The 25,210-nt window shown below is 36.2% G+C and overlaps 1 protein-coding gene across 2 annotated transcripts in view; it reads left to right on the forward strand.

The window, feature by feature from the left end:
- TRHDE (thyrotropin releasing hormone degrading enzyme) overlaps positions 1–25,210 on the forward strand; it is a 364,858-nt gene that overhangs the window by 88,077 nt on the left and 251,571 nt on the right. For both annotated transcript variants that reach the window (XM_019748962.3, XM_019748963.3), the window contains exon 3: positions 21,374–21,500. In XM_019748962.3, the coding sequence (XP_019604521.2) occupies positions 21,374–21,500 (127 nt within the window). The remainder of the gene's footprint in view (positions 1–21,373; positions 21,501–25,210) is intronic.

Below are 25,210 nucleotides of genomic sequence, written 5' to 3' on the forward strand. Positions count from 1 at the left end.
TGAACATAAAGGAAAAATTGTAGCAAAACCTTTGAACACGTTTTTATTTCTGTCATACATATATTGTTCAACTAATAGAAGATCCAGAGGAAAGGTTAGACATTTTTCTAAAAATTTTTAAAGGTTTTTGCTGATAAAATATTTTATAAATTGGAACAAATCCTTAGAAAAGAATGAAGTAAGCATCCTATGTGTGATAATCGGATGTGCTGAAGAAGCAAGCAAGGTTAATAGCAGTGAAAATAAGTTATGTCTCACAGGGTTAAATAGGATCGTACATTCGTCTGGAAAATTAGTTCTGCCATGTTCCAGAAGTATAGATTACAGAATATCTACAGCTAAAACTGTTCTTTATTATAAATGGCGCTGGAACTATTTCTTTAATGGATGCATGAAAAATTCTGCCTGGATGTCTAAACAGTTGCAAGAGTGTAGTTCCTTTTTAACCTGAATAGATGTGACTGACTGGCAACCATAACAGAGAAAGCAGGACAATGCCTAGAAAGATTCTTGGAGCAGTTATGAAAGAGGTTTTTGTTGCATCTATCCTTTCCTATCTCAGCCTATTGATTTTGCCTCTCCAATATCTCTAGAGTCTCTGCACCTCTTTTCATCTCCATCACTACCACCTCAGTTCAAGTTAGTACTATCTGTCACTTGGACTATGGAAACATTTTTATAATTTGTTTCCCTTCTTGCTGTTCCCCCAATTCATTCTCTCCATTGCAGCCAGCCTTCTTAAAGCCCATCAATAGCTTTCCATTTTACTTAAAGGATAAACACTTAGGATAGCCAAATAGCCAGGCTCATTCTGGAGACCTCTCTTTTCTCCTAGCATTATCTTGCATCTCCTTTACACCTTCCCTCCCAGCCATAGTGGTGGATTTACTACATTCTCTTACATCATAGAGTTTTGAACATGCTGTTCCCTTCACCAGCTTAACTCCTTCTCTCCCTAACAGACGTTGGATCGGGAAAGTTTTCTCGGACCTTCCAGACTATGTCAGATTCTTTATTATAGTAGCATTGGCCATGATCCTGTCCTTCAGAATAATTTCACCTTTGTATGATTTTTAAAACTAACATTTGTCTCCCCTGCTAAGTCATAACCATTAAGGATATTGTGAGTTTTTGCTCACAATTGTAACTCCAGAATCCAATAGATGTTCATTAAACATAAAGTATGCAGAATGAATCTGTATACTAACTTGGAATTAGTTGGAGAAGAAGAGATTTGGCTAACTTTTTCTTAATTGTGTCTATTTTACCTACTTAGAATATTACTAGTGCATATAGAAACACGTTATTTTCACCAGGATGCTTTCTCTGTCAATTGTAAATTCTTATTTATGTCACCTAACTTTGCCATTAAAAATAAAAATTGTGTGACAATATCAGGTATGAGAAAGCTATTCAGGAGGCAGTGGAAGTGGTGGTGACTCATCATTATTTCCATTTCTTATTTAGCTGTGATCCTCCCCTCCCCCCATTTTTATATAAATTGCACTCATTCAAGATGGACATAATTACTTTTTTCTTTACTGATACTTTGGGATCTCTTCTTAAAAATATAGAAATCATAGACTTCCTATGTAGATTTGAGCTGAGAAGTTTATTATTAATTTGTGTGTTTTTATTTGGTAGGAAAATGGTTACAAACTTTAGCGTTCTCCACATAGATTACCTTTAAACACTAATTCTTATCAAATTTTTATTGGTACTCGATTTCGAAGTTTCTAAGATTTTCTGTGTGTTTTTTATAAATGATTGCTAAGAATTCTATTAAAAGTGGCCCTTTAACAGTGATAAATAGTTCCTTTGGTAATCTTGCAGAAATTTATATTATTTTGGAAATCCATTTTAGGGATTATTCAAATTGAATAATGAGTTTGAAATTGAGACAGAGTACTTGTCTCTGAGAAGATTTGGCAGAATCCATAGCTCCTTGTACTATCATTACTTTTTTTTTTTTACATTGCCCATTAAAAACCAGAAAGAGAATTGTTTAATTTTTCCACTCGGGAGTTACTATTTTCTCCCTACAATTGTGGATTTGTGTGTTGTTGACTTAGAAAAAATGAAATATAAATTAAATTTTATTGACCAGATAAAAACTACATTGAGATTCAACATTTATTCACAAAAATGACCCAGCAAGGCAGTATGCAAAAAAGAGCAAACAGTTGGAATTCTGTAATATTTGATCTCTGATTACTTACTCACTTATTCATTTAAAAACGTTTGCAGGGGATTCATACCCAGAATATATAAGAAGCTTATGTAGACAAGAAAGGACTATACAGGAAGTATGGACCAAAAGTTGTTAAAGGATATAAATGGACATTTCACACAGGAGGAAAGTTGAATGAAAATAATAGTAAATGATTATAATGAATGGTAATAATGGTGTACATTTATTAGCACTTTTTTGTACTAGGTTTTTTTTCTTGGTACTTAAGTTTTAATCATTTAATTCCTCATAATAGAAGTATTATTATTATCCCAACTTTACAGAGGAAACAACTGAGTCACAGAATAATATACTTGGATACTAAGTAGAAACCTGGCTTCAGATTTTGTATATGGAGACTTAATCTCACTAGTTATCAGAGAAATATGTATTAAAGTAATAACATCTTACAACAATCAGGTTTTCAAAAATGTGAAAATCAGATTATATCGAATGCTGGTGAGGATGGGAAGTTGAGGGGAGCCCTCTCCACTATTGGTGGAAACATAAGATGATGTGCCCATTTCAGAGAACAGCTTGTATTTCTTAGAGAAATTGGGTATGCCAATCCTGATGTTCTGGCAGTTCTTGGACATGTGTCAGACAGAAACTATCAAGTTATTGCACATGCGGACATGCACTAGGTTGCTTATTGCATTGATATTGGGGAATGTGGGAAGTTGAAAGTACCATAAAAGTCCTTTTCTAGGGAAATGGACACCTTGGTGTATTTATAGGATGGTATACTATGGATTGCTCAGAAGCAATTAACTAGGTTTTATATTTAGAAACATGGATAGATCTCAAAATTAACTGAATGAGCAAAGAGTAAAAGTAAAAAAAAATAATGAGATTATAACTTAATACTATTTATTAAAAAAATTAAAAAACACACATATAATACTATATGTTTTCCTGGACACACTTACATGCAAAAACAGTATGGTGGGTGGATGCAAAGTGCATAGAAGTAGCTACTACCAAGGAGAAAGGAATGATTTGGGGGATAGGAAATTAAGGAGGAAGCAATAATAAAAAATAAATATAAAACAGAAGAGGAAACTTTCAGGGATCACTGGTGAAAGCAAGACATTATATAACTTCAATGTGGGCCAGAATTAATCTGTTTTGTTTATTGCTCTACCCTTTATGCCTAAATCAGTACCTGGGACATAGCGGGTGCTCAGATAAATGAAATGGAAGTGAAGAATGAATGTATAAATTAAGAAGATGATCCACTCAGTTTCATGTACCTGGGAGCCAATCAAAAGTAGGATTCCTCTTCCAATTTCTTACTTGAAAATTAAATGCATATTACATATAGGCATTAGGCTAGTTGCTGGAGAAAGTGAATTAAACACATTCTCTGCCCCCTAAGGACTTATAATCTATTTGGGGAGATTGAGTGGAAAACCATTAATAATGTCAAGTGTGATAAGTAGTATGAAGTAGGGATTTGCAGATTGAAGTGGAAGCACAGAAGATGAATGCATGGACATTCATTCATTCATTCATTCATTTGACTAATACTAATTTGAGTTCCTGCTTTGTGCCCATTTCTCTTTTAGGTCTGGAGTATACAATGAGGAACTTTCATGGAACTTTTAGTCTCCCAGGGAGACTGACATGAATCAAATGATCACACCAAAAAAATAGGAGGTACAAAGTTGCTATTGTGCCAAGTGTTCTCCCGGGAACTTATTTAAAAAGAATGAAATAAAACATTGATCTATATTTGTATTCTAAGGATGGGTTCCCTGAAGAAGGGATGGGAAATTTGAAGGATTAGTAAAAGTTGATTAGGAAGTGGTCAGGGGTGAGGGAGAGGGTAGAGGTTGGGGAAGGTGTAAAGATTAAGTGAACAGTTTATGCATAGCTGGTTAGAGACTGACCACACAGACCTCTTAGACCTTTTTCTTCAGAGAAAATAAAGGTTTAAGATGGAGGTTATATCATCAAATATTCATTCTAGAAACCTCTAGCTACATTGTGAAGATTTAATGTAGAGGATGAAGGAATGGAAATAAGAAGTTATGGAGTTATCACAGTAGTTCAGGTGACAAAGATGGGATCACTTAACTTGGCTGGCAGTGATAATGGAGAGAAGTGATGGATTAAAAATCAATTAAAGAGGTAAAATTAAGAAGGGCTTTGTGATGGATTGGATTTGGAATGGTGTGGTAAGGCAGAGAGGCGATAAAAAATGACCTGAGCAGGATAAGTAAAAACAAAGCCACATAGGAAACATCGTGGTAAAACTGAAACACCAAACTCAAAGAAAAAGCCTTAAGAGCAGGTGGACGTCATTTTGTAAGATGTATAATAACACTGTGGTTACATTAAAAAAAAAAATTCATAGCTTTGGAGATGATATGGTATGGGTGAAATGACATAATGTCTGTGATTTCCTTTTAAATATTTTAACAAAGAAAAAGATATAGATAAAACAAATTCTTGATCATTGTCAAATCTAGGAGATGGTTAGACAAGAGTTCGTTATCTCTGCTTCTTTCTGAAAATTTTAAATTATGTTTTAAGAAAGCAACCAGAAAGAAAAGAAAGATTACCTATTAAGAAAGGAATGTGTGGGGAATATAATCAATAATGCTGTAAAGATTTTCTAGGGTGTCAGATGGGCACTTGTCTTATTAGGGAGACCACTTCATGGATGGTGTAGATGCCTGACCACTGTGATGTATACCTGAAGCTGGAGCTGAATAATATAGAATGTCAACTATAATTTTATATATGTGTGTGTGTGTGTGTGTGTGTGTGTGTGTGTATGTATGTGTGTATAAATATAGATATACATGTAGTCACAGGATGTGGAATACAGCATAGGGAATAGAGTCAATGGAATTGTAACAGCTATGTACTATGTCAGAGGAGTAATAGATTGGGGGAGGGGATTTTCATTTTGTGAGGGTGTAAATGTCTAACTATTCATTATTTTGTGCACCTGAAACTAATAAAAAAGAAAAAAAAATGGGGCAAAAAAGAAAGGAATAAAAAGTAGACTTCTTATCAGTGACAACACAGTCTCCTGGATTATGTAATACATACTTTCAAAATGTTGAGAGAAAATTTCAGTGATTGCCTTACCTAAGCTTCCATATTCTCATACATTATTAATTATGAGTGAAGGCACAATATCAAAATTTTCAGACAAAGAAGAACTGGGAGAGTTTTGTGTTTATTGACCATTGTGAAACCAGTCACTACAGGATATACCCCGGAAGAAGAAAATTTAACCTAGGACAAATAAAACAGAAACATACCCATAGAATCAGAGAACACACTGATGGGGGTGAGTGAGTTCCAGGGGAGGGTGTGGAGAGATGGATGAAAGGGTGAAGATGAATAAGAGATACGAACCTTCATTATATATATAAAAAGTCATGGGGATGTAATGTACAGCATAGAGAAAATAGTCAATATTATTATAATATCTTTGTATGGTGACAGATGTTTATTAGACATTTTGTAGTTAAATCTTATCTTAAATAAAAGAAAAAATCTTCCCAACATGTCTAAGTAGGTTGTCTTCCTCTACCCCACTGTAAAGCAAACAATTTAACACTGGAAAATTTATTACTATAATTCACTTCCTTAACAGAACACAGGACAAAAGAAGAAACATATCATCTGAATAGATGTGATGAAAGCATTAGAAAAACCCAACTCTATTCATGATACAATTCTTGGCAAACAATGAATAGAAGGGAACTTTCTTATCTTGAAGCAAGAATTATAGTTGGTAGTGAAACAGTAAAAGCATTCCAAATAAAGTAAAAAAAGAAAAAATAAGATAAGGATTCCTTCTTTCATTTCTATTTGGCATTGTTCTAGAAATCCTGACTAAGACAAGCCAACACACACACACACACACACACACACACACACACACAAATCCACAGAAACACAAATTAGAATTAATTCAGAAAGTTGGCTGTTTCAAAGTCACTTTGCAAAAATTAATGTGATTAATATGAGAAATAAGAGATTAGAAATATGATTTTTCAAATCCCATTCACAGTAACAACAAACCATAAGGTATCTAGAAGCAAATCTAATAGAAGATGTGCAGGCCTTATATGAAAGAAATAGTAAAACTTGAAAGTGGGATAAAGACTGAAATAATCAAAAGATATTCCGTGGATATAGATGTTAAGATCTAATGTTTGAGGCTGTCAAATTAACATGCAAATCCAGGGCAGTTTTAGCAAAACCCTCAGCAGAATTTTGTATGTAAATGTGGAAATGATCCTAAAATTCATATAATAGTAAGAGAGTTAAAAAAAAAAAAAGTAAAAGTACTGCTATTATTAGACCTCACATTTTTTACTTAATGATTACAAAATATTCTGTTGTCATGATGACATACTGACTGACAGAAAACAACGGAGATCCAAGTATATATGAGAACTTAGTGCTGTATATGAACAGGGGCATTATATATCAATGGGAAAGGCAAGACTTTTCAACAAGTAGTACTGAGACAATTGATTATCCAGATAGAAAAAAATAAAATGAGATCACTATTTCACATCATTCACACAAACACATTCCATGGGGGTTAAAACTCTCTCTTTGAACAGCAAAAGTTAAAAACATTTAGAAGAAAATGTAGGGAAAATATGTTTTGACCTTGAGGGCAGTGACAGATTTCTTTAAAGACACCCAGAAAGCACAACTCCGAAAGGGAACATTTTGATATTGGACTGCATTCAAAGTTAAAAAATTCTATTTGATCAGGGACGTAATGTTCAAGGCTGGCACAGACTGGGAGAAGATTTTGGTAAATCATATACTGGCAAGTGAGTACTGTTTAGAATATACAAAGGACTACTATAAATCATGAGGAAAAAAAAGATGAACGACCCAGTGGAAGAATAGTCAAAGGAACAGGGCAGTTTGCAGAAGAGGAACATAAAAGCCCGTAAGCATAGGACATGATATATGACATCACCATCATCAGGCAGATGCAAATGACGGTAACAGTGAGGCAACATTTCATACCCAATGACTAACAAACATTTCAAAATACAAAATTTGCGAGGATGTGGGGAAACAGGAAGGGTCGTGCATTGCTAGTGGGATGTAAATTGGTACAACTCCTTTGAAGAGAAACTGATAATCCTGAGTAACACCGAAGGACAAAGATAACATGAGTTGGAAATATGCTGAAGCCAGAATTTCATGGCCATGGATAATTCTAGAGAGGGAGGGGACTGGGAAGAAGGGGGTGTATCGCCTCCAGGGAATTGTAATGTTTCCCATAATTAGAAAATATCTGAAGCAAATGTGGAAAAAATATCATCATCATTTAAATCTGTTGGGAGTATAGGGATAATGTTGACTCGTGCTGGACTTTTCTACATAATTGGAATATTTGGTAATTTCCTTACAGAAAGAGTTGAATGGAGAAGCTTGAGGACTGAAATGACAATTTTCAGCACATTGATAGGTAGCTCTTCCTGGAATGCTTTCACTTCAGAAATCTGTATCCACATTGCTCACATCCTTACTTATTTTACGCTTTTACTCAAGTATCATCTTCTTTCTCACTGAGGCTCTCCCTGACCTGTGACATTTTCTAACTCCCTGTGGTGTATTTTTTAAGTTGAAATCTTATTCTTATTTATCATGCTATGCATTGTTTATATTTATTTATTTGTGGTGTTTATGTTGTATTATTTGTACTATTTATTTGTATTGCTTGTATTTGTCTGTCTTTCCTACCAGAATATAAGTTCACCATGGTAGGGATTTCTGTCTGTTTAGCTCCCTTCTCTATCCCCAGCACTTAGAAGAGGGCCTGACACAGAGTAGATATTCAATAAATATTTGTTCAGTGAGTGAATGAACAAATTAACTCTGGTTCTGACCGTAGGTGGCAGAAAGCTGCCTGCATCATTGAAAGATACAGGAGAGAGGAGTGATGCAGGCAGGATGATATGTTTGAACTGGGGGTGTTGATCTGGAGGGGAAGACAGCATATGTAAAAGTGAGGTCAGCAGGTAGTTGGGGATCAGGGAACAAAAGGACAGATGGCCCAAACCAAACTGAAACTGAATCCGACTGAGCACTGAGCTCCTGTATTTACAAATAGATGGACTTGGCTGTCAGTCTTGCTGAAGGAATTTGAGGAGGCATAAAACAGATAGCTTAATAAGGAAATACTCTAAATTTATTGTATCTCGCTTAAAAAAAATAACTGCAATTCAGTTTGCTATGAAAGAGGTACTTACTCTATCTCAGAGAGCGATTAAGTGCTACTGTTTTATCTATGGGCTGTGACAGTATTAAACAACTTTTACTGGTTTCCAAACATTGGATCTGACTGATCTGTTGTTTATTGTTTATTGTGCAGGGGAAAGAAAGATTAGAGTTAAAAACAGTAATGGCTATATTGAATGTATCTTCATTGAACACTCTGCTATTGAAAGAGATTTAAGGAATAAGGATATATGTTTTCCTATGTGTTAAGCTTTTGCTGAATATTTCTTTTTAGACTTGAGGTTTGCTTGCTGTGGGACTGAATGAACAAAAGTTTCTTCAGGTGACTTTAGGCCAGTAATTTTTCAACTTTAGTGTAGATATGATTCAAATGGTAAGTTTGTTAAAATGAAGATTTGAGGGCCCCACCGGAGAGAGGTGAGTCAGAATTTCTGGAGTGTATAAGCCCAGGAATCTGAATCTTATACAATCACCTCAGGTGATTCTGATCAGAGCATAGTGGGACAACACTAGGAGAAAAATTGCTGTAGATGATTCTTTTACTCAGTTATTTCATTTTTTTGTGTCTGTACCAGTTATGTGCAATAATGATGTTGTGTGCTTCATAATAATATATGCGGGTAAAACAGGTGTGCCAACATTAGCAGTTCGAAAGCTGTAAATAATTGTATCTAAAGAGAAAGAGAGGCTCACAAAGAAATATGAAATGTGCTCCTACATGAAGGTGAAAATCTAACACAAAACAAACTGTGTATTAACTGGTATGAAGATAAAAAAGTTGTAATGTATTTCCCTATTGCTGCTGTAATAAATTACTGCAAACTTAGTGACTTAATGCAACACACATTTATTTTCTTACTGTTTCAGAGATTATATATCCAAAATGAGTTTTGCAGGACTAAAATCAAGGTGTTGGCAGGGCTGGTTTCTTTTGGAGGCTCTAATGGGCGATCTGGTCCTTGCCTTTCCAGTTTTGAAAACTGTATTCCTTGGATTCTGGGGCTCAGGGCCTCTTTCTCCTTTGCATCTTCAAATTTCTCTTTGCTTCTGCCATGCTATCAAATTCTCCTTTTCTGTAGTCGAAACTTCCTCTGCTTCCCTCTTACAAGCACATTTATGATTACATTTAGGGTCCACCTGAATAATCCAGGATAATCTCCTCATCTTAAAATATTAATTTAATCAAAACTGCAAAGTCCCTTTTAGTAACATTCACAGGTTCTAAGGATTAGGACACGCTATCTTTGGGGGCCACGATTCAGCCATTATATATATGTGTGTGTGTGTGTGTGTGTGTGTGTGTATGTGTGTGTGTGTGTGTGTGTGTATATATATATATATATATATAGCATAAAAACATATACACATTTTAAGAAAGGAGGAAATGGTATTAAAATTGTAATACTCAATATACACCAATAACAAAAGATTAATACAAGTCATGTTTGACTCCTGCAATTGCAAGAGGAGCTCAAAGTGGTTACCATTAGTGTCCAGAGACTTCTGATTACAGCTAACTACTGCTTGAGCAACGTTGACCAAAGTGTCCACTTGTATGCATTTTTTTGGCACCCCTGATGTGTGTGTATGTGTGAATATATATATATATACACACGCATATATACACATATATACATATATATACATAATATATATATATAGTGTATGTGTGTGATCAAGAAATATGGTGTATGTTAAATAAAAACATTACTTTTACAATAAAACACATATTGCCATTAATACCCCTCAAAATACTCCCTCTCACTTCGAACACACTCATGCCATCATTCTTGCCACTTTCTGAAGCAGTTCTGGAAGTCCTCTTTCGTGAGTATCTTTAGTTGCGCTGTTGTGGTTCCCCTGATGTCCTGAATCATTTTGACTTTGGGGAAGAGCCAGAAGTTGAATGGTGCCAGATTTGGAGAATAAGGTGGATGAGGATAGACTGTAATGTTTTTATTTGACAGAAATTTCCATACCAGAAGCAATGTGTGACATGGAGCGTTGTCATGCTGGAGGATGATTTATGGCACACTTTAAAACACACCTTCTATCAACTGTAGCTCACACCCGACTGACTGCACGAAACAATATGAAACCTGACACACACTGTTACTAAGGTTCGACATGTTGCTTCCGGTATTGAAGATTCCCTGTCTTTCCATTGGATGGCACTTGGCAGCAGCAGTCACCGTATTTGTTGATCACAACAGAAAGGCTCTATGTCACACATCGCTTCTGGTACAGCAATTTCTGTCAAATAAAAACATTATGGTGTGTCCTCATCCACCTTATTCACTGAGTCTGGCACATGAGACTTCTGGATATTCCCCAAAGTTAAAATAGCCATGAAATGTAAACATTTTGAATAGGTCGAGGACATTGAGGCAGCTGCAACAGCACAACTAAGAGCACCCAGGAAAGAGGACTTCCAGAACTGCTTCAGAAAGTGGCAAGAATGATGGGATAAGTGTGTTTAAAGCCAGGGCTAGTGTTTTGAGGGGGATTAATAGCAATGTGTCTTTAACTGTAATATCTTTTTTTATTTAAACATTCACCAAATTTTTGATGACACCATATATTTGTGTGTATGTGTGTGTATACATATACATATATGTACATGTGTATGTATATGTATATATACACACACATACACAATCTTTCTAATATATGTATATTAGAAAAATGTGACAACAGCAGTGTGATTATGGCAAAGCCCTGCACTTTTCTTGAAGTTCCCATAAGTAAGTTGAATTCGTAAGCTCCATAGTGAACTAGTAAATACTTTGCGTAGTAAGTAAATGTGAAGTGATTTTAAGGAGAGACTATACAGGTTGCCACAGTACCAGTTTCCTTGCCTGAAGCCAAATGCAGTTGGAAGATGTAATCAGTCTATTATAACAGCATTTTAGTATTAGAGTGGACAAAGACCTTCAAAGTTTATTGCCATTTTGTGGGAGTTAGCAACATGTTGTCAGTCCCTATTGAGAGAAAGCCATTGCATTTGGCACAATGAGTGAAAAAATAAACTGAAAAGATGGATCCAATTCTTAAAGAACTGAAAGTCCTATAGAGAGATGAGACAAATTCACTTTAAATATAGAAAGCCTATGAACCTATAGAATAAAGGCCAGTGGGTCCTAAAGGAACCCACAGAATATAGCAAACTTCTCTCAGAATTCTCAGCAAGTATTTTTCTCTGAATCCTAGGACAATTCTATGGGAAGGGGGCAAATACAAGCAGGGATAGGCCATTAGAACAACTTTATCAGGGGTAGTACTCTGGAGTCTCCTTATAACAGTATTTAATATGAAGTGGAATTTAGTATAAGGCTGGTAGTAGAACTCATTAAAAATGTTTAAGTAATTGTTCTTCAAACATCTATCATATGGATTTCAAGGTGAGACTCATCGAGAGCCTGTGATATTTCTTTCTGCAGTCTGTTTTTGTGAGAATGGTAGTTTTGAGGTAGCTGTGGTAATTTTGCTATCACCATGTGCCTCGTTCTTGGTCCTGGGATTTTATTACCTATCCATTCCCAATTCTAAATTCTCCTCCTTCTCAGAATAAGTTCTTTGACTACGGTGATGGAGATAGCCTATTACTGGCTGTTCTTGCTATAAAAGCTACAGAACAAATTTTTCACTTGTAATATGCTTTTCTACTCACTAGCCTCCCTGTCTCAATACATCTTAAAATCTGTTGCCTAAATAATCTCCCTTTGTTGTTTTCAATCATGTTACTCTGCTTCAGACCCTGAAGTGGCTCTCCATTTCTCAAAGCAGGCTCTTTTCTTGAGCTGTCAAGGCCTTTCACAAGCTCCTGTCTCCGGGGCCCACATCGCCTGCTCCAGCCGGGCGAGCTCCTTCCCCAACCCACTTCCAGCCTCCTCTTTATGTTGACTGACACACAAATGCACAGTGATTCCCTACTGCTGTCAGAGTTTTGTGTGCATTTACTTCCTTTTTGCTTAAGAAAAAAAATCTGTACTTTAAGTTGGACTAATACTCCAGGGCTTTTAGTTTCTTGTTTACAATATTCTTTCCTCTTTGTATCAATATATTTGTCTTCTTAGTGCCAACAGCACCTGCTCCCTTCTCCCTGGCTTGTTCTGTTTTACTGATTTGTGTGAAGAACCCCCAAATCAAATTATATTTACATACGTGAATTAATTCAGCTTAACTGGCTGATAATTTAGTGACAACACATCATTGTTTTGCAGTTATTAAAGAAGGGTACTGATTTTTCACTTAGGTGAAAGGAAAAGTAAGCTTATTATTGTTATTGTGGTGATATTTTAAAGCCATGAAATAATTACTTTTCTTCCAAAGTTCCTAATGTAGTCTTGCGGTGTAAAATTTTCTCAGAGAATAACTCCAGCAAGCCAGAAGTTTTGTTTAACTTCACACCACCAAATTACAAACATCAAATCAGGGAAAATGGTATGCATGTTTTATTTTACAGGGGCACTAATGTTGTAAACGTGTTTTTTTCTTCTTTGCTGTATGATGACACTACACACTGTTTCCCATAATTATATAGCAACTACAACAATTCATTTTTAACACAACAAATAATTAAAATGGTCGAGAAGAAAGGCTTTAGACAGACAGATTTAGTTTCACTGCCCTTGAAAGCGACTCAGTGACTTTAGAAAACCTCTTCAAATTCTTCAACTGTAAAATCATAATTTACTGCTAACTACTTATTCTACATGTATTTTGTAAAGATAAGTACGAACCTCCACACTGCCTTCCACAACCGCTGCACCAGTCTGCATTCCCACCAACAGTGTATGAGGGTTCCTTTTTCTCCACAGCCTCTCCAACACTTGTTATTATTAGTCTTGTTGATGATAGCCATTCTGACTGGGGTGAGGTGATATCTCATTGTGGTTTTGATTTGAGTTTCTCTGATAATTAGTGATGTGGAGCATTTTTGCACATTGTCTATTGGCCATTTGTATGTCCTCTTTGGAGAAATGTCTCTTCAGGTCCTCTGCCCATTTTTAAATTGGATTGTTTGTTGTTTTGTTGTTGAGTTGTATGAGTTTCTTATCAATTTTGGATTTTAGCTCCTTATCGGAGGTGTTTGCAAAAGTCTTCTCCTATTCGGTTGATTGCCTCTAGTTTGTTGATGTTTTTTTTTTTTTTTTTTTTTTTTTTTTTTTTTTTTGCTGAGCAAAAGCCTTTTAGTTTGATATAGTCCCATTTATTTACTTTAGCTTTTACTCCCCTTGCCTTTGAAGTCAAATTCATAAAATCCTCTTTGAACCCTCATAGACACAGACAATAGTTAAGTGGTTATCAGAGGGTATGGGGGGAGGGGGTGGTAGATTAGGGTAAAAGGGATCAAATATATGATCATGGAAGGAGAACTGACTCTGGGTGGTGAACACACAATGTGATATATAGATGGTGTATTACATAGAATTGTACACCTGAAACCTATGTAACTTTACTAATCATTGTCACCCCAATAAACTTTAATTTATAAAAAGATAAATTAGAAAATCTGTGAAGTATGTTAAATTGTTAGAAGAAAATCTCTAAAATTATTTGTGTAAGATTTTATAATATTTCTGACAATGGAATATCTGCTAATGGTTTTTGTAATTGTATGTATATTTTTACCTTACTTTGAAATCTTTAATACAATGGAAGGTAGGACATTAGATATAAAAATGAATAACTACTTGCTTTTTTCTTTTTTTTAACTTCCATGGTGCTCTGTCCCTTTTGCACTTAATCATCATCTCTAGGAGAGGACTCCTCTGAAGAGCCAATGTAAATTAGGCCCACTTTATTATTCTCAATTGTAAAATGTTGTTGCTGTATCTCACTGCAAGTTCCTAGAAAGAAGAGACCATGTTTCCTTTGCTTACTTGTGGATGGATGCTCAGCACATGAACAGTGGCCTGACCATTAACAGATGCTCATCAAATAGTAACTGAATAAATAAATGTCCCATTGATGAAATCCTTGAACAGTCTTTGATGTTCTTATTCTGAATAGCACAGTTATCAGAGACAAAGTCAATTTGCATTTGTCTCAAGTTCCCTTCCATTATGACTCCCTCCCAAAGGATATTCGACCCGAATCATGGCCAATATCTGACACTAATACCATCTCTCCCTTGAGAGCGCAGATGGCATTGCACAGAGCTTGGCACTATCTCCTGCTAAGTGCAGATGCAGTCTCAGGATCCTTCCCCACATGTCCTCTAACTAGCTGCTCTCAGTTGTCTGAATAGTTGACACTTAATTGACCACCTGTTTTTGTGAGAAAGTGAGATGACTAAAGGGATTGAAGATATCTGCCTTTAGTATTTTTTCCCCATTCAATGATTAAAATACTTAAAATCCTGTAAAAAGTGAAACAAACATACTATAAATATAGAGAGGACATGAGACTAATGAATAAATCCATGGAACAAAGCCACTGGAGCAAATCCATGGAGCAAATTCCAAAAGACCTCCCATAGGAACACCTATTTTGGGCATTTAACTGTTGTAAGAGATCAAACATATGTAACTTCTATACCGTAGTTCATTGCTATGCTGTATTACCACAGGAGTGGCACCATAAGAATATTTTTCTGTAGCCAACTTCTTGTATTTCATATTGGCAATTACAGTTATTAGGTTGGTGCAAAAGTAATTGCGGTTTAAAAGGTTAAAAATAATAGTAAAAACCGCAATTACTTTTGCACCAACCTAATATGTCTATCTAATCAATAGCAATATTTCTATCTAATCATTTGCAGTTAATGGAGAAAACAAAAAGAGGAACATTCAAGATTGGTTGCTCAGCAGTTGGGATGTATTTTCAAGGCAAGTGAAAAATGCAAGGGCGTAAAATTATGTGAAGATAAAAAAATAACTTTTCATGATTTTCTTGTCAAAATAAGTGGGGACTAGATGAGAAGAATTTTGGCAAGTTCGTATGACACACCAATCTCTTAGGCATAACGATGCACCCATTTCTCAGGATATAGATATAGATACCACGATATATATGTATCTAACGATAAACTGTTATTTTTGAAAGGTACTTTGAGCTGAGACCCAGAGAAATTAACTGACTTTCGCAAGTTGATAGAAGTAGTTAGTGAGAAAGCTGAGTCTCACCTCCTTGTGTGCCAGTTCCTAGTGTAATGTCATTTCCCCTGGAAGAAACTGAGCAGTTTGGTTCATATTAGTTGTTGGAAGAGGCTATGCAGAGGAAGAAATGAACCCTGGTAAGCAATTTATATTTTCAGAGCTGGGCTCTTATCATGGGATGTCAGTAAATGCAAATAAGCAGGTATAATAAAATTATATTTCACTGCTTTTGAGTGATAACTGTTTATGATGATTTTGTTTCTGTTTTTATTAAGTAGAGCCTAGTTAACCTAAAAGAAGAAAACAACTGTGATTTTTTTCACAGTATAAAAAAATTATTGTATAGCAAACTCTTGATTAACCACAAAGGAATTATCCAGTTTTGAAATAGTTTGGACCTTTCCCCCATCCTTCAAATGGATCTCACTAGTTCCAACAGGACACTGGAGTGAGACAGGTACAGATAATGTGAATGATTGTTCTTAAGTGAGAATGTGACTACAGTTGGTTTTACTTGGTAGCTAAAAGACTTGTTCTGTAAAATGCTAGGACCAATTGAATAAATCTTTTTCTCTGGATCCCTGCTGCCATCTCTCCAGTCTAAACCACCATCTTTCACTTGGACTTCTGCAATAGTCTCACTCGTTTCCTTTTATTTGTTTCTATTCTTTTCCTAATTCATTATCTACACTGCAGTTGATGTAATCAGCTAAAATCAAATTCTAATCATGTCTTTCTGTGATTCAAAATCTTTGAATAACTTGCCTGTGCCCATAATATTACATTAATATTCTACAATTTAATATACAGACCCTTCTTTAATATGGTTTGAAGTTTATCTTTACTTCTTTGGCCTCAGCTATCACAGTGTATCTACTCACTTTTCTAATTTTGTGGGGAACCTTAATAAGCAGCCCCCATATTTCAGTTTTCCTCGGTATAGATCACTGATGTGATCTTTCTGAAATGCAAAAGTAATTTTATCACTTTCTGGCTTAATATCCTCCAATGAATTACCACTGCTATTATAATTAAGTCCTAATATTTACTGTTGTCTTTTAAATCACTTATTATTTGGTCAGCACTGTTGCCTTAGTACATAATGTAACTTTGGTCTGGAGTATCACCCTCCAGTTGGTAGCTTACAGTATGAAGCTCATCCTTTAAGACTTAGCTGAAACATCTCCTTCCCTGATAATCCTGTAGTCTCATCAAAGGGCTCCTATTGCTTACTCCTTTAGGAGCTTCACATGCCTATGAAATTCATTCATTCATTCATCAAAAATTTATTGACTGCTTACTATGTAACATGTACTTGAGAAGCAAATTGAACAAAATATTTTGACCTACAAAAATGGCACTTTCATGGTTAGAATTAATAGATACAAATTATTGCCCTCATGTAAGTTGCATTCTTGGGAAAAAAAAGCAGCAACAAATAAAATGAGTAAGTAAGTATCTTTTGATAAATGGTGATAAATGTTACAGGAAACAATAAAGGAAGGAGGATAGAGGTGGGAAGGAAGATGTCTCAAAAAGAAGAAATATTTGAACGAATAGATAAAGGGGTACAGGGAACAAGCCATGGAGTACCTAGGGGAAAGCTCAAATGCTTTGGTGGGAGAATCTCTTTAGCATATTTGAATAATGCAAAGGAAGTATGTGAATGGAGCAAGGTTAATGTGGAGCAAAGTGGTAGGAAATGAAGCCAGGATGGTAAAGGAACTAGATTTTTACAGGGATGTTAGGGCCCTGTAAAAACTTGGGCTTTTCCTTTGAATGACATGGAAAGCCACTGGAAGAGGAAAAGCAAAAGAATGCTATGATTTGATGTTCATTTTAACAGGAACACTTTGTTGCTGTGTAGAGAACAGACTGAAGGGACAAGACATCGTAAGATACTAGTGCATTCGTCCAGGCAAGAAATGAAGGAAACTTGGACCAGGGAGGTAGTGGTGGGGTTATGAGAAGTGGTTGGAATTTGGATATATTTTTAAGGTAGAGCCAAAAGGCATGAGGACCAATTGAACATGAACTGTGAGAGAAACAGGAAAAAAAGGATGATGTTGGACTTGGGCAGATGGATGGAAAGACTTTTGGAGGAGCAGGTAGGGGTGTGTGTGTGTGTGTGTGTGTGTGTGTGTGTGTGTGTGTGCTATCAGGAGTTTGGTTTTAAACATGTTAAGTTTGAGACGCATGTTAGATAGCTAAGTTGAAATATCCAGGGGGAAGTTGAAGTTGGATTAATGAGTCTGGAAGTCTGGAATTATGGGGTAGGTCTTGATATTTGTAAATGTTATCACCAAGGGACTGAATATAGACAGACAAGTGAAGATGTCTGTGGATTGGAACCCGGGACTCTCCAATATTGAATAGTGAGAAGGAGGAGGAGGAGGAGGAGGAGGAGGAGGAGGAGGAGGAGGAGGAGGAGGAAGAGGAGGAGGAGGAGGAGGAGGAGGAAGAGGAATCATCCAGGAGACTGAGAAAGTGTTAGAAGGAGAAGAAATGATGAACTGTGTCAAATGCTGCGGCTGCTAGGTTAAACATGCTGAGGACTGGGATCCGACTGTTGGATTTGTCATCCTGGGGCCATTAGTGATGTTGATGAGAGTGGTTTGGGAAGAGTGTGGGAATGAAAGCCGTGTTGCAGTGAATTCAGGAGAGGCTAGAAAGAGAGTATAAATGAGCAACCATCCTACTTACACGTAAGTGCTCCTTTCCATTCTAAAAGTGTTCTAGTTTGGATGTTAATTTGTATGTTAATGCTAACTATATAGAAAACTCTTTCAAGGAGCATTGCTGTGCTGGAAATCACAGCTAGAAAACTGTGGTCAAAAAGGTTTGTTTGTTTTTTAAGCATAGGAAACAATGCAGGGTATTTGCTTATGAAAACGATCCAGTGCAGAGGCATAAATTGGTGATATGGGAGATAAAGGGGAGAATTTTGAGAAAGCTATCTTTGAAAAGGCAAGAAGGGATGGAATATAGAGGGCTTGGTCTTGAATAGGAGCTCAGTCTGTACGTGCTTTGTAATGGGAGGGAAGGCAGAGTACACTGTTGCATTTCTCACATTGTATTTTATTATTGATTTATTTGGTTCCTCCCCTCCCAACACACACACATTGTGAATCTATTAGGAGTAGTAAGAGTAAATGTCTTCATTTGTGGTAGAAAATTTCCTTGTTCTGTTCTCTAGTACAATGCCTGACACACAGCAGGTGTGCAATAAATGTTTGAATGAATAAATGAAGACACTGTGCTAAGTAAGCATGTGTATGTTTTATCTTCTCACTGAGATTGGATCATTTCCATCAAACCTTGACAACCAGATTGATTTAATTGTGTTTCTCTTGTCTGGACCTACAGATAGCTTGACTAACTTGTAGAGTTGATTAATAGGAATGGCTGTTTCTATCAAAATGAATGATGTTTCCTAGGAGTAAAATCAGAGACCTTTTGCTGCATCATTTTGCAGTGGTCCTGGTTATGGTTTTAACATGCAATTACTATTTTCTTCACCTTGAACCTTCTGAAAGCTATCCATTCTCCTCAGTATCCATTTGTCATTTATAGATTACGATTCATATGCCATGTATCTTTATCTGTGATTATTATCTAACTTAATAAATGGGAAGCTCTTTGAGCATGGGGAGTACGTCTTCGTTGCATTTTCCCCCAATAATGCTTTGTACCACCTTTGGTTAGAGAGCATGTCTTCTTCAACACTAAGTTAAAAATGCTTAGTCCAGGCTCTGGTGCAAAGCAGATATCAAACGAACATTGGTTGAATGAATGATTGCTGTCTGTGGTGGATGCTGTTGGTACACAGACCAGATCTTGTTTCCTGTTTGGGGTGCCTACCCCCCAACTTTCCCTGCTTTGCTCCTCATAGTTCATACCTGAAATCTTCTTCAAAGGACTATCCTTGGGCCACTGGAGCTGCCATCAGCCAGATCCTTCAAGAACAGGAAGTGTCTGGGATTTACTGCCTTCCCCTTGGTAACCAGTATCACTGACTGAGGTGTAGGAGTTTGGGAATTCGGTGTTTATGCCTTAAGGTAACACGCACTTGCCAGTGCAATTTACACTCTAGAGCTCCCTGTGAGATCAGGCTGAGCCAGGACTTCACCTGAAATTGTAGCTTGCTTGGCTTATTATTCTTTCTTGTCTTGCTTCCTGTGTTCCCTTGTAGCTTCTCCTGAGAACACTTCCTTAGTGAATCACTTGTACACTCATCATTTCCTTAGGGCCTGCTTCTTGGGAACTTAAGACATTGCATGTTTATAAGCAGGTGATGTCAGGGGCAGGGAATTATTACCACTGTCTCTCTAAGACTGTTAAGTTTTGCTGTCATAGGTGGTATCTACACCACCAACCAAAACTGTAGGTGACTGTGAACTAAATTTGATACTTGATGTGGTTGTTTGGTGGGAAGTAGCTTCACACTTTCAGTAAATAAATGTTATTGAATTTAGTAAATATCTTATTGAATTACAAGACTTTCTAACATAAAGTCAGAAGTTTTTTTTTTAAACTTGCTAATCTTTTTGATTATACACATCTCTGATATCTCTGTTCTCTCTCCTTAAGCAAGCATAATAAAGAGTTGATTGTATAATCAATTTTTATATGATTGAGTACGGCTTCCCTTTGTTTTTCTGTTGAATATAAATATCCATTTTCCCATACTGAGTAAACCATTTATTTTTTTAGTGATTTGAAAAGAACACAAACTCATTTATCTGTAAAATGTGTTTGGAAGTAATATGTTTTAGAACTGAAAAGAACTTTTAGTAACCAGCTGGTGGTCAACACCTTCATTTTGTAAATGAGAATATTTGAGACCCAAGGAGGTTAAGTAATTTGTTTAATATCACCCAGCTTGGTTAGTGGCAGAGCAGGACTAAAACCCAACTCCCAGGTTGCTGTGCTCTCCTCTGCGCCACAAAATACAAATTTATTATTCATAGAATTGATATGAGGATTAGGGACCACATCTGTGAAAAATAGATTTAGCCTTTGGAAAGAAAGATGCTGGATAGCTTTATGAAAGCTTTATGAAAGCTAATCTCATTTTAACCTTTTCTGTACAATTGTTAGTTTTGTTCAGTTTTATGTTATTTGCCTCAGGCTTTTTTTGGGCCAAGGACTAGATAATATACAATGCTTGATTTAAAAATCAATATTAAGTATCTGGATTTGTGTTAGAAATATGAATTACTTCAGCTGGTTTTCAAGCCGGGAGCAGTTGTAGAAGGACTTCCAGAATGGCAATCATTTATGTACGTGAAAAATTTTCTGTTCCTACTTTACATATTAGGAATAAGGACAGTTGGCTTCAGAGAGAAGAAGGAAGCATAACTTATATCTTTGCTCAGCCCAGTAATACTTCCAAAGCTGGATGCAGTGTGTCTTTAGCAAATCCTGGATTTTCTCTTCTGTGAAGCCACCATATCCTGCCCATTTACAGCATAGTCAGGGAACCATTATCCTAATCCACGGTACTTTCATATCTCTTGCAAGCACATGTAAGTGACAACTTTGAATATTTATTTTGATGCAAGGTGTATAAATCTTCTCAATGCCTTCTTGTAAAGTGAGGAAATTGTCACTTGCTCAACTTGGTTACGTTAATTGTTTAAGTTTGGTTCTTTCAGTCACAGCATGCTTTAATATATGAACAAGAATACTGTTTAATTTTTGTACTATTCGAAGTGATTTGTGTAGATTCATATATGCAGGGAAGATAAAATTTGAGTACCAAAAGGCTAAAGTAACTTTTATATATATTTTTAATTAGGTACGATTATATGCAAGACCCGATGCTATCAGAAGAGGATCCGGGAACTATGCCCTCCATATCACAAAGAGATTAATAGAATTTTATGAAGACTACTTTAAAGTGCCCTATTCCTTGCCAAAACTAGGTAAGAATTTTCTTGCTTATTTTATTGGAAGTGGTCCTTGAAGGTCGCATTTCTTCTTCATACATTTATTTGAGACTCCCAGAAACATGCACATTCCAAGGGTTATATTTTTAGAGCAGATGAACATGAAAAATAATTTCTTCTGACGAGGTAAAATAAAATTTAGTGTTTCTGAAGACTGGCCAAAAAGTGCTCATAGGAATTAAGAAAGGCATTATGTGTGTTTAGGATTCCGACAGATACCCCACATAGCTATAAGGCATTGAATGTGTACTTGGAAAGAGTGCTTGCCAGCATCTCATTTAATCCTCTCCCCTACTATGTGGGGAGGTACTCTTAGAGCATTTCCCACTAAGGAAACTGAGACTCAGGGAGTCTTCCATTCACTCAGACAGCCAGTAAGTGAAGGAGCTGGGATTTCAAGCTGGGTCTTGATTACTCCCAGAACTAGTCAATATTTTACACTCATTGATTTGTTTCCCTTTCCTAATTCTCAAATGTCAGACCTCAGTGTATTAGTTACCCCTTAGATTATTTTTATTCAGTCATATTTCAAGTACTCATAAATTATGGTAAATAGAATAAAATCAAGAGAGAAGGGAAACTTAATGGTGTAGGCTGTGTTCACCATGAATATGCGTACATTCCCTTATTTTACAAAGATAATATACTCAGTAATTATTTGTGGAATGAATAAATGAGTGAATTTTGTTATCCTAATTTGAATGAAGCTGATGCTTTTGCATGGGAGTGAGCTCTGACTTTCCAGGAAATTAGAAAGTGTACATACACCCATGAGAAATGATAAAGTTATTTTTCCTTCTCAGAAAACCAGTTTTGAAATAGTACAAAGCCCTCTGTACCCATTCTTTTCTCCTTCCTCCCCATTCTCTTTTCTTCCCAAGAGCATTTTTGATCAGCATCCACATAAAAGTTATTGCTTGTTGGCAAGAATAAAGTGCTTACCTGATCAAAAGTGTTAGCATTTGAACCGTAGTTTCTCCTCTCTGGAGTACTAGGCCTAGACCTATTTCATTCAAGTATCTGCCTGCTGGGTACCTTTGCTGGTCTTACAATGAATATTTCAGAGAGTAGATAGAATAGTTGATATTGTTATCAATGGGTGTGGCATGCAATTTTAATGAATGATATTATAAAATTCTCTGGTTTTTTTTGAAATATGTACTCTTAGAATCCATAATATTTAATTTCAAATTTCTAAACAAAATTTTACTTCAAATAGGATCTATATTTTGTTTCATTTTATTTTGTTCTGTCTTTTTTTTTTTTTTTTCTTTCTTTTCCCTTCTATATCACCTTCCTTATTAAAATCTGTTAACTGAAATCTCCCTGGTAGACACCCAAGGCTGGAAGAATACCTGCCCTCATTTGCATGGGAGGTGACACTGTTCTGCACTCCAACTAAAACTGACTGGGAACTTCCCAGCTTGACCCTAATGTAAAATTCACAAGTGCTTATGTTGCAAGTTCAGCAAGAGAAATAACATGTGGATCTTTGTCCCCTTCAGACCAGTAATTAGTAGAAGAATTCAATTTATAACTTCAGGGGGTTCCATGTAACTGTCAGCTTGCAGCAGGAAGCATTTCTAGTCCTCTATTTCACTCACAAGTGAACCATGCAGGCTTTCATCTGTAGAAAAGAGCTTTGTTCACTGTTACTATTACTTGATATGCTACCTTATGGTGTATATAATTGAATGATTTGACTTACCCCAGCACACTTCTTTTTGTGTATTTAGGGAAGTTACTCTAGCCTGTGGCATTTTGTAAAATTTCTCTTACAGTTCTACTTATTTTATATGCCCATAGGTATTTAGATCTATATATGAATGGATTTATAAGTATGATTTTTAAACGAGGTATGATCAAAACATACGGCGAATGTTTAAATTAAAAAAAAATTATTACAGTAAAAGATACATTGCCATTAATCCCCCTCAAAATCCTCCCCCTCATTTTGAGCACACTTATCCCATCATTCTTGCCACTTTCTGAAGCAGTCCTCGAAGTCGTCTTTTGTGAGTGTCTTTAGTTGCACTGTCATGACTGCTTTAATGTCCTGAAGGAATTCCAAACATTTTTCTTTCATAGCCATTTTGACTTTGGGGAAGAGTCAGAAGTCTCGTGGTGCCAGATCCGGTAAAGAAGGTGGATGACGATACACCATAATGTTTTTCTTTGACAGAAATTGCCATACTAGAAGCAATGTATGACACGAAGTATTGTCATGATAAAGGATGAAGTAAAGACACTCATGAAAGAGGACTTCCAGAACTGCTTCAGAAAGTAGCAAGAATGATGGGATGAGTGTGTTCGAAGTGAGGGGGAATATTTTGAGGTGGATTAATGGCAATGCGTGTTTTACTGTAATAATTTTTTAAATTTAAATATTCTCTGAATTTTTTGATCACATCCCTATGTAAAAATTCTTAAACACAGAAACATTTTGGCAAATCTTTACTTTCCAATGTACTTATGAATTATATTTTAAATGAATTCTATGAAAACCAACTCAGTCTTTGTTAATAGCATGTGTGGATGTATCCTCGATATCAGCTGTGTCTGCCTTGACCCTTCAGATCTATCTAAGATCGTTTCTAAGACATATTGTCTCTCCTTTCCTCCCTCCCTCTCTTCCTTCCCTACTTCCCTCATTTATTTAATAAGCATTTGTTAGGTGCCTCTCATAGGTACTTTTCTATTTGATGGGGATACAACAGCAAATAAAAAAGACAAAAATCATTTCCCTCCTGGGGCTTGCATTATATTAGTTAGAGGCAGATATTAAAACAATCTGTAACATGTATAGTATATCAGGTGGAGATAAGTACCATCAAAAATAAAGCTAGAACGGAGGAATAGGAAATATGTGGGGCAGATCAGGCATGGGAAAAGGGATGAATTTTTTAATGAGTGAATATGTGGCTTCATTGGGAAGCTGACTTTTGAGCAAAGAACTTAAGGCATGAAGGAGTAAGAAGCCAAGTGGATATCATGGAACAAAAACTATAGGCAGAGGGGAAAGGTGGCTGGACTTTGAGATGAGAGTTTTATTGTGTATTTGAAGAATAGTAAAGAGGCAAGTAAGACTGGAGCAGAGTGAGTACAGGAGTGAGAAATGGGACAGGAGTTCAAGGAGTAATGGTGGGTAACAGATCATGTAGAGCCAGCACACTGCGGTAAGGACTTTGACCTTTTTTTTTTTTTTTTTTTTTTTCCCCCTGAGTGATAATGGAAATCAATTGGTCAGGTATTAGCATAAGTAGTACATGATCTAGTTTTTGTTATTAGAGGGTTATTCTTGTAGCCAGATTGAATACACTGTTGGGCAGTTGTTCTCAATCAAGGGGTGATTTTGTTGCTCAGGCACTTGGCAATATCTGGAGATATATTTGTTTGTCAAAATTCCACGGGGAAGGGAGGTGTTGGTGGAGGGTGTGCTATTGGCATTTAGTGTGCAGAAGCCAGTGATACTTCTAAACATCTTACAATGCACATGACACTTCCCACAATGAAGAGTTATCTAGCCCAAAATGTCAATAGGGCTGAAATTGAGAGACCCTGATGTAGGGAAAAGGTCAGAGGCATGAAACCAGTTAAGAGTCTATGGCAGAATTCAGGCAAAATATGATGGTTGCTTGGGCTAGGATACTAACAGTGATGTAGTCAGAAATGGTCCAGTTCTGGAT

The sequence above is a fragment of the Rhinolophus sinicus genome, chromosome 1 (assembly GCF_057876585.1).
Source record: "Rhinolophus sinicus isolate RSI-liver-muscle chromosome 1, RSI-T2T, whole genome shotgun sequence".
NCBI lineage: Eukaryota > Metazoa > Chordata > Mammalia > Chiroptera > Rhinolophidae > Rhinolophus > Rhinolophus sinicus.